This window comes from Rhea americana, unplaced genomic scaffold, assembly GCF_003343005.1.
Source record: "Rhea americana isolate MKP2758 unplaced genomic scaffold, rheAme1 scaffold_31, whole genome shotgun sequence".
NCBI classification, from domain to species: Eukaryota; Metazoa; Chordata; class Aves; order Rheiformes; family Rheidae; genus Rhea; species Rhea americana.
Genome location: NW_028186435.1, coordinates 4,383,164 through 4,394,219, shown reverse-complemented (window position 1 = coordinate 4,394,219; position 11,056 = coordinate 4,383,164). Strand labels below are relative to the sequence as shown.

Sequence of the window (11,056 nt, the reverse complement as noted above, 5' to 3'; positions counted from 1 at the left end):
CACGACGTCCCCAAGCCCCGACACAGAGCACTGCTCTGAGGCAAGGGTAGGCAAGGAGCGGCCAAGGCGAGGACTGTCCCTGCTTCCGCTAAAATAAACGGGGGTCCCAGCAGCAGCAAGGTCRGAAGCACAGCTAGGCTGTAAAATTGGGCAGACCTGAATAGCTCCCTTTACACGTGAGAGCGATTTTCTCACGAGACACAGGCTCACTTACCCATTTTCACATTTGACTGCCGCTAATAATGCCATGCAGCAACACAAAGCAATTTGTTTATTCAGAAGCATCTTTTAATACCATCTCGCCTTCAAAATAAATTACCAAATAAACTCTCCCATAAAACACGCTCTGAATCAYGTCACAGGACAAAATCTCTCCACCAGAAAACACGAAAATCAAACATTTTTAAAACTTGTTTTCRTTTCACTGACTTGTTTCCTTCCCAACATAAGGGGAAATTTCTGCAGAATTTTAATCCAACACAGAAATCAGAATGCAATAAACAGCAGATTGTTTGCTTACTCACACTTCAGTTCAATAACTAAATAAAAAATGCCAATACTTTACAAGGGAATTGCTTCTAAAAATCCTGAGAAAACCATTCCTGGAAAACAGTAAACCTTTTTTAAGATGTTTTAGTCATTCTRAAGTGTCCTATTATTTTGCAGGGTTAAGTAGATTTAAAAAGGAAAACCAAATAAAAAACTGACACAGCATTTTGCAGCAACTTATTTCAAAGCACTATAAGCCMTTAGAAACCTCACAACATCCCTGTAAGCTTTGGATTTTACAAGCAGGGAAACTTGTATCAAAAGGTTAAGTGGCTTGTCAAGATCACATAAGGACTCGGTGCTGACTCCTGTGATGATCACACTGCATCACACTCCTTGTTTTGTCCAGAATTATTTATTATGACAGTAACTATTATTGTTTCATTTTCATTTTAGCATTCAATGTCTGGAAAGAAATTCCCCCACAAGACAGGGCGGTTCTGTGTAGAACAGTCTGATCTACTGCTAAACCTCTAGTGCAGAACAGGCTGACCTATTACTAACYTTTTTCAGGTTTAACCCACAACTGTGACTCTGAGCAATCTCAAACTGCACGGCTTCTCGGTTACTTCGATCACAAAATGGAAGTGCTACAACGCTCTGAAAGAGCAAAGTAAGGCTGCAGTAGCAACGAGCACCGGCTGCATTAACGGAGAAGCCTGATTCTACAGATCACAGGATATTCCCTTATTTTCACTACTCTGGGCTTTCTTCCCTTTTCATGTTGCTTTTACTTGGCTTTAAGCTTTGACCTAAGTGGTTGGCAGTGTTCCCGGGCGCCTCTTCCCAAGGGACTTGCCCTGCCCTCATACCAGCAGGCTCACTTTGAGGGAGGTGGAATATGCTCCCTGCCAAGCTCAGGCAGGAGTCCCTGCTGCGGGGCTTGCCCGGGAAAGCCCGGATCTCTCTTCTCCCTGCCGGGGCAGCAGTCAGCGCCGGCACATCGAGCACTCCCATTTCTGTGGTTCTCCATGCACGTCCTCTCTCTTCTTTGCCACCATACGAAAAGCTGTCTCACCAGCCGTCCCGAGCGCCAGGCTACTAAGCAGCTGGTTTAACTCTTTACTAGGTCCTTCCTCTCCCTTTAATCACAATATTATTGTTTAATAATGGTATATTTCTGTAAAAGAGCAAAAACACCTCTCTGTGTGAAAAAGTTTAAATATATAAAAACACTTCATAAAAATATTTATTAAAAAAAAATCAAAATGCCCCTTGAGCCTGTAAAAGTCGCCTGTATAACTCTGTTACCTGGMGTTATCTGAAACACAGTCTTTCTGGCTCTTTTCTGCCCTCTCCAGTAAGGTTTTACGATGAGCAATAGTAATGCCATTTCTCTCGCAGCTTGTCCCTCCCCTCCCCCCCTTTTTCTTCTTCCCCGTTTGTTTCCAATGTGACAGTTCACGTCCCAGTGTCAACGGTTTTCTTTGGAGGTGTCATTTGTCTTTGTTTTTAACGGAGTTCTGCGTGACCTGCTTTTGAGGCCTCCTTACGGAGTGAGCTTGAGGTCTGATYGGTAACACTAGCAACACCAGGATGCTTAGGATGTGCATGTGGAAATACATAGACCTAGAAAGAAAATGAGACAGACAAAATAATACTCTTGTTGATAATAACACAAATGTTAGGAATCGAACAACCTCAATAAGCTAGTGTAGAATGCAGTGCTAACGGGTAAATGCAGAAAGCAAGAACCTGGCCTAAAATGACCAAAATAGTCTTCTGAATCTCATACATCCTATAGATGTGACATCTGCTAGCATCAGTGAAAATGTTGCCATGGATGTAAATGAAGCAAGGAACTACCTGGCAAACTCCAGAATCCACCCTTCACCTCCTGCACCCAAAATCTGGSAGTTCAGATAGACCCACATACATCAACACTGGACTTAGCTCATCTCTCTTTCAATATTAAAGAATATAAAACGACACATTCTGAAGAAACTTCTTTCATTTTTAGGGCATAAAACTTTTACCAGTAGGAAAAAAACAAATGAAAAATGACACCAAAGAAYTGAATGAGAAAGAAATAATCTATCCCAAATGTGGAGATCTGAAATAAATCAAAACACTCAACTTCTCAGTGAGGGAGGTCAGTTAATAACAATTACAAAAGGACTTTGCTTTTAAAGGCAACTATTCAGAGATACCTTTATCTGGTATCTTACTGAAACAATATCAAATAGTTTTATTTCTAATAACTGGTATGAACAGAACTGAACAGAAACCGAATATGCTAAAACCAACCATCAGAGCCTGGGGCAGCTTAAAGAGGACCAAGTCTGGGAGCAGTAGAGTCCAACTCCTAAACACAGAGATGCACCTTTGGACAGCCTCATCTACGCTTCTCACCACAAATCTTAATAASCTTGTACAATGCCTAAGACCACAGGTAGGTGCGCAGAGCTCCAAAAATTCATGGCCTGGTCCTAAGACCTACAATTTCCTTGCTTAATCTCATACAAAGGCCTGCAATTTCCTTCCTTTCCTTGCTTCTTTCCTTAAGTTCAGTTGTTAACTATGTTCTGAGTCTCCACGGCAAAAAGTATTAAGATATCAACCAGCCTGAAGCAGAGGTGGAAAATCACTTCCCTTGTTCAAAGCGTTGGTAAAGGCAACATCTAACTGGGAAAACTCATAAAAGCATTTAATATTTTAGGCTTTTTTTCCCTTTTTGTTCTGCTTGGTGTTTGCTACTTTTGTCCTAAAAGACAGTACCTCARAAAGCAAGTTACCAAAACTAAGAAAGATTTAGGGTTGTTTTCATATAGTAACGTTTCTCTGAGTTGAAATCAAATGTTTTAAGAAAAAAGAAAATGTCAACATTTAAAGTTTTTCAAATAGACTTACTCGCAGTGCCTATCCTAACTACCAGTTTTTTGGTCTCTTATTTTAAAGTAAYGAAATGTCTCTCTTCTCAATTGAAACCGGTTATAAAAGGTAGGAAGGGGGAGAGGGGGTGTCATACAGACAGGGCAGTCAACAAAACACAGCTTGGGTTGGGGGGCCTCCAATGGGTGCATGCAGCTGGGGATGTGCGTTTGGGACATGGCCATGGGGGACCCCTGTACACCCTCCCTGGGAAACCTGCAGGCGTGACCACCTCTTTGAAATGCCTGTACACCAGTGCAGGCAGCGTGGGGAACAAACAGGAGGAGCTGGAGATCTGTGTGCGATCGCAGGGCCATGAGCTCATTGCAGTCCCAGAGACGTGGTGGGATAGCTCACGTGACTGGAATGCTGCCATGGATGGCTCTGTGCTTTTGAGGAGAGACAGGCCAGGGAGGCGAGGTGGTGGAGTTGCTCTTTATGTGAGAGAGCAGCTGGAAYGCATCGAGCTCTGCCTRGGYRGGRAGGAGGAGGAGGCAGTTGAGAGCTTATGGKTAAAGATCAAAGGRCAGGCCAACATRGGGGACACTGTTGTGGGTGTCTACCACAGGCCACCTGACCAGGAAGGGAAAGTTGATGAGGCCTTCTATAGACAGCTGGAGGAAGCCTCATGATCACAGGCCCTGGTTCTCATGGGGGACTTTGACCACCCTGACATCTGCTGTAGGGACAACACAGCAAGGCACAAACAGTCCAGGAGGCTCCTGCAATGCATTGATGATAACTTCTTGTCACAGATGGTGGAGGAGCCTACAAGGAAGGGTGTCCTGCTGGACCTTGTCCAGCAGAGCGATTGGTTAGACAACACAGAGGGACTGGTTAGAGATGCGAAGGTTGAGGGCAGCCTTGGCTGCAGCGACCACGAGATGGTGGAGCTCAGGATCCTGCAGGAAAGAAGTAAGGCAACARGCAGGATTGCAACCCTGGACTTCAGGAGAGCGGACTTTGGACTCTTCAGAGACCTGCTTGGTGGAATCTCATGGGTTAAGGCCCTAGAGGGAAGGGGGGAGTCCAAGACAGCTGGCTGGTATTCAAACATCACTTCCTCCAAGCCCAAGAGCGGTGCATCCCTATGAGTAAGAAGTGCAGCAAAAGGGGCAGGAGGCCTGCATGGGTGAGCAAGGAGCTCTTGGCCAAATTCAGACAGAGGAAGAAAGTACCCAGAATGTGGAAGAGGGGACRGGCTAYRTGGGAGAATTACAGGAATGTTGTCAGAGTATGTAGAGATGCGGTGAGGAAGGCTAAGGCCCHGYTGGAATTGAGTCTGGCAAGGGATGTCAAGGACAACAGGAAGGGCTTCTTCAAATGCATCAGCAGCAAGAGGAGGACTAGGGAAAATGTGGGCCCACTACCGAATGGGGCRGGGRYCCTGGTGACAAGGGATRCAGAGAAGGCAGAATTACTGAATGCCTTCTTTGCTTCAGTCTTCACTGCTAAGGGCAGCCCCCAGGAATTCTGCAGTCTGGACGTGAGGGAGAAAGTCCAGAGACAGGAAGACTTTCCTTTGGTTGAGGAGGATAGGATTAGAGACCTTCTGGGCAGGCTAGACATCCACAAATCCATGGGCCCGGATGGGATGCACCCAGGGGTACTGAGGGAGCTGGCGGATGTTGTTGCCAGGCTGCTCTCCACCATCTTTGAGAGGTGCCTGAGGGCCAATGTCACTCCAGTCTTCAAAAAGGGCAAGGAGGAGGACCCAGGCAACTCGAGGCCAGTCAGCCTCACCTCCATCCCTGGAAAGGTGATGGMACAGCTCGTTCTGGATATCACCTTCAGACATATGGAGGAAAAGAAGGTGACCAGGAGTAGCCAGCCTGGATTCAGCAAGGGGAGATCCTGCTTAACCAATCTGATAGCCTTCTCTGATGGAATGACTGGCTGGGTAGATGAGGGGAGAGCAGTGGACATWGTGTACCTTGACTTCAGCAAGGCTTTTGACACTGTCTCCCCTAGTATCCTCCTAGGTAAGCYCAGGAAGTGTGGGTTAGAGGAGTGGRCRATGAGGTGGATTGAGAACTGGCTGAAAGGCAGAGCTCAGAGGGTCATCGTCAGTTGGAGGCCTGTGGCTAGTGGCATCCCCCAGGGCTCAATACTGGGTCCCATCCTGTTCAACTTCATCAGTGACCTGGATGGGGGAACAGAGTGCCTCCTCAGGAAGTCTGATGATGATTCCAAGCTGGGAGGARTGGCTGACACACCAGAGGGCTGTGCTGCCATYCAGAGAGACCTGGACAGGCTGGAGAGMTGGGCAGAGAAGAACCTCATGRRGTTCAACAAGGGCAAGTGCAGGGTCCTGCACCTAGGGAAAAACAACCCCAGGCACCAGTACAAGCTGGGGGCTGACCTTCCGGAGAGCAGCTCTGCAGAGAANAAGGGCAAGTGCAGGGTCCTGCACCTAGGGAAAAACAACCCCAGGCACCAGTACAAGCTGGGGGCTGACCTTCCGGAGAGCAGCTCTGCAGAGAARGACCTGGGAGTGCTGGTGGATGACAAGTTGACCATGAGCCAGCAATGTGCCCTTGTGGCCAAGAAGGCCAAGGGTATCCTGAGGTGCATTAGGAAGAGTATTGCCAGCAGCTCAAGGGAGGTGATCCTGCCCTTCCTCTCAGCCCTGGTGAGGCCTCATCTCGAGTCCTGTGTCCAGTTCTGGGCTCCCCAGGACAAGAGAGACATGGAACTACTGGAGAGAGTCCAGCATAGGGCTACGAGGATGATCAGAGGGCTGGAGCACCTGCCCTCTGAGGAACGGCTGCAAGAGCTGGGCCTCTTCAGCCTGGGGAAGAGAAGACTGAGGTGGGGTCTTATCAATGTGTACAAGTACCTGAAGGGAGGGTGTCAAGGGGACGGGGACAAACTCTTTTCATTTGCCCCGTGTGACAGGACAAGAGGCAATGGGCAGAAATTGAAGCACAGGAAGTTCTGCCTGACCGTGAGGGGGAATTTCTTCCCTGTGAGAGTGACGGAGCGCTGGACCAGGTTGCCCAGAGAGGTTGTGGAGTCTCCTTCTCTGGAGATATTCAAAGCCCACATGGATACAACTGTGTCTAACATGCTCTAGGCGACCCTGCTTGAGCAGGGAGGTTGGACTAGATGATCYCCAGAGGTCCCTTCCAACCTTACCGATTCTATGATTCTGTGATTCTATGATTCTACATTTGACAAAGTTTACTGCAGAATGAAAGAAAAGGAAAGCTATTTAGTTCGGCCTCCCTTTCGAAATTATTTTTTCCTTTATTCAATATACTCTGCAATACCAACATTTTCTTAGGGACTTATGAAAGTATTCATATTCAGAAAGAAAAACATATGGATTGCAGTAAGCAATGCTCTGTCAGGTATGCTCCTTGTCTCCTGCTGATCAATCCATATCTACTCTTCTATGTATTCCGCAGCTGTGAATTGGGTGTTTTTTTGATCGAGTTTTTTCTACTGTCGGCTCACATTATTTTTAACCTGTCCAGCCTTGGCTATTGTTAACAGTTGAGACTTGAGTGCTTTGAAAAAGGAAACTGAATATGTGAAAAGCCAGAGTATAAAAGAATATAGAACGACTGAGAAATAAAAGAGAAGTGTTCTGCCTTGGCATTAATACTTCATCAAGTTTCAGGAGTGCAAAACTCACTCCTTACTTTATTAAATATCCTGTCTGAACTCCTATCAAATTATGATGGAATGCCAATGGCCTTTTAGAGTGGTTTGGGTTATTCAACAAAAGCCTGTGCTTKTCTGAAGTATAGTAGTTAAAAAGAGAGAACTTACTTATAAAACTTAATTGTGGGCTCAACAGCCAGCATAACGAAAGGTGCAACAGTATAGCAAACAGCCAGTTGAGTGACAACCCATGTAGCAATATCATAGGCTGCCTTGAGAGGCACTGGTGCCAGGAAGTATTGTCTGCAATTGTTTCTTATCTGCAGGTCAAAGAAAAGCAAACATAAAATGATACAAGTTAATTTCTTAGGTAAGGTCAGGCAGGCACCCTGTGATATATCTGTTATCCCACCCACCTCCTATTTATCATCAACATTAGTACTACAGAAAACTTTATACACCAGTTAGAAAGCACTGGCAGCAGGATGGAAGACATAAGTCTATTGATTGGCATACCTAACATCCCACCATCAATCAGTGGTAAACAGAGAAGAATGTCCCATTTTCTTCTGTCATAGTCACCAGAGCAGACCAGTSACTGTGGACAGATCTTTGGACAATATCTTTGGGAGAGGGAGGTCTTCATGGTTTATCTCCCTCTGTCCCTTTTTTGGTTACTGATTCTCAATTGTGAGATGAAGTTACTTTAAATAAACAAGTACATATTTATACATGCAAGCATGTTTAGTTATCTGTAGAGGTTGCKTTGGCTTTTTGTCTATGAAATGGATCCTCATACATGAGAGGCAAAGCACATGTTAGGGCAGCATGCTCAGCAACCTACTCTACCCACAGGGGCTAATGTTGATCACTAGTTTAATTCGTCTTTAAAACTGACCTGGATATTTATCCATAGTTTAAGACAACRGTGCTGTTTCCCAGCCCTGCACAGCTGGCTGGTTCGGCCTGAAAGGCTGGCAGTGATAAATCTAACCATGGCAAAAYGTGGCATCTGTTGAGTCTTTGGTAACTGTGCCCAAGATTTGGCTCATACACACAGCCCCATGGCTCCATCAACTGCATCCACATAAGCAGAGTTCAAGTTTGAGCTAATGCTCAGCCCATGATTGAGTTTTCCTCTCTTGAGGGCGACACTAGGCTCAGGGCCARCTACAAGCCAGCATACAGGCAACAYGGACTACCGGAAATCTGGACTCAAGTATAAGCTTGCATCCCTAGCTAATTTGACAGCATGGACATGGCCAATAGTATTACCAAACCCATACCTAAMTATATGCTCAAAACCAGTATTTTCCCAGAGATCCAGGGACAACATTGCAGAATCAGTGCTGGCTGCACCTGGTGGAGGTACCTTGTAACTAGTATTAAAACAGAGCAAAGTTTTTGTGAACACCATCCCTGCAAAGGCGTTTAAGAGGATTCACAGTAGGGAAAAGTTGGTCAAGTGTGTTAGAGGTGTCCCTGCTGGAGATAGGGAGATAGTATCTAACACGGGCCTGGGAAGAGAACAATGCAAGGTACGTACTGCTCTGGCTGCGAGCGTGATAAGGATTCCAGTGAGGAACGTAAAATAATATCCAGGATAGATACCATGCCACAGGGCCGACAGGATAAATGTCAAAGCTGTAGGGTACCAGGGAGCTCTGTCGTAGCAAACTCTGCAAAGAAGAAAACAAAAGAGAAGCGTTTGAATACAACCGCACTTCAACTGCACTTCAAATCCTTCTCAGTTTTATAGCCTTACTCTGCTTTCTTAAAGGCTTCATCTTGCCTTAGTTACAGATCAGGGCATGAGGAATCATCCTCTCTTCATTTACAAGAGGATCAATGGAAAGAGTAAGTGTACTCTTACGCACTGAGTATTCAAAAAGCCCCTGTACAAACGTCACCAGTGCTCATGGAATTTAAATAAACAAAAAGGCAAAGAGGCAGTGACAATGTTTTTCTCCATCTGGAATTGTACTCGACTCTTCAATACTCTGACAGTAAATCAGGAGTAGAAAGACAAAGAAACACCACCCCATTCTTCACTGGTGAATTCAGGTATTTTTTCAGGCATTGCTATTTTACAGACACTGTGCACAACAGAGAGTGCCTTTAGCTATTGCAAAGTAGTGGATTCCTACTAACTTTTACCAGCCCAAAATTTTATTCCAAAGATGTAAAATGAATGATACCAGTTCAAGAACCTGACAGGCCCCTTGGCCTATCTGAGTTTTAACCGAAAAGCAGTGTTCCAAAGAAATGAGTCAAGATGACACATTTTTTCCCAGGCTGTTGAATCATGAAGAGTAGTAGGAATTGACTTTTGTATTAAACAGTAAAAGTAGTTCTGATAACCACCATAAAATGTACCAGAGTTTCAGATACCACATTAACTGACTTTACACTGAGCTTTAATCCTGCCAAAAAAGTGCATCTGTAAATAATAAGATACAGTGCAATCTACAAAATGTTAACTTAGCAGTTATGTGAGCATTAACGGCCACGGTTCCAACTCAGACCTCTCAGTGCTTTGGGAAGTCTCTTCTCCATATCCTAAACCAGGACTCTCCAACAAGCACCGTGTGATAACCCCAAACTGGACTACCCTGAGGCTCTGGATGAAAATCTGAACGTTCCTCCCCTTCTAACCAAGCTGGCTCTCAGCAACGCAGCCAGGCTGCCCTCCAGCAGCAATGTGCATGTGAAATGCAACAGAGCACAAATAGCCACTGAAACAGTACAGCAAGGATAATGGAGGCTAAAGGCAGTGGCCTGAAAGATGCCATCAGAATGCTATTACTTTTTATTTTGGAAGAGTTGAACAGTACATTTATGGTCTTGCTGCTCATACATAAAATGTGGATATTTTATATTTGCAGCGATAAAACTTTACAGCACCAAACACCATCGTAGTATACCAACTGTTACAGACCCAGGGAATGAAGAAAGAACATGAGGCTATGCATTGATGACATTCACCAGCCAGTGTTTTTCCAGGCCATCTAGAGTTTTCAGATCTCACAAGCAAATTACCATTTCATTATTCTTACCGTTTTAGCCAGGCAGCTGTCTGAATGTTCCAGTTTTCAATGTACATTTTAAAACTTGTCGCAGTCTAAGAGAGAAGAAATTCACATGAACTGTTAGCTTTGCAACCTGTAATAATAATACTTGCATTTTAAATTAGAGAGGTGATACATGCAACATATTCACTCTAGTAGCTAACTATTATGAAGACTGTGTCAACACAGTCCATAATTATACTAATACATTTTGGGAGGAACACTCATCACATTGTGCTCACCGCTAACACTTAGTGCTTGCTGTAAAAACTTCACTTTGCTTTGTAAAATTAAACAAAATGTTTGGTTATTTTTCATGTTATGGGAAATCCAGAAAGCTTTCCTTGTTTTAAATCTTTGTCCTTCCCTACAGTTCACAAACAGCTTCATTTTTGGAAGAGAGAGCCTGCCATCCTTTATGCAGTCTGGACTTCCCTAGAGTGCTGTTAAAACAAAGTGTTATAAAAACTAAAAGAAACACAGGCGATCGGAAAACATGGACAAAACATGTTAGGACCAAATTCAGAATGCAATTCCCAGCTCGTTAGACACTTTGCAAAACTGAAATAGGCATTAAGGTACTGAGAGAACCAACTATCCTCCCTTACAGCATCAGTTCCCCTACTCCTGGTCAACTTCATCTGTGGCCGTTCCCTGTCCACCTTCCTCCTTGTTCCTTGCCTGCTGACAGAAACCTCTGAGGACTTCTTCACCATGTAGGAATAAATAACTGGTGTCCACCAATTCAGTGCAAGCACGATGTTTTGCCACATAAGCTGATAAGCGCACACTGACAAGAAGGCACCAAGGTATCCAAGTGGAATATCCACATATTTTTGCACTTCTATGCAGAATCCTGAAGATTAGCACTGTGAGCCTCTGCGGTTAAGGAGTTAAAACAATTAGAAATTCCCAGTGCCACATTTTAATTGCATTACTGCACCAAAAGAAGCCAAGGA

General features: G+C 44.7%; 1 protein-coding gene across 1 annotated transcript in view; it reads right to left on the bottom strand.

The window, feature by feature from the left end:
• Nucleotides 1–262: 262 nt before the first annotated feature.
• MBOAT1 (membrane bound glycerophospholipid O-acyltransferase 1) overlaps nt 263–11,056 on the bottom strand; it is a 57,075-nt gene continuing 46,281 nt past the window's right edge. The window contains exons 10-13 of the mRNA XM_085310034.1: nt 10,086–10,150; nt 8,576–8,708; nt 7,198–7,349; nt 263–2,118 (exon numbers count right to left, since the gene is read on the bottom strand). Of these exons, the coding sequence (XP_085166160.1) occupies nt 1,986–2,118; nt 7,198–7,349; nt 8,576–8,708; nt 10,086–10,150 (483 nt within the window). The 3' untranslated portion in view covers nt 263–1,985. The remainder of the gene's footprint in view (nt 2,119–7,197; nt 7,350–8,575; nt 8,709–10,085; nt 10,151–11,056) is intronic.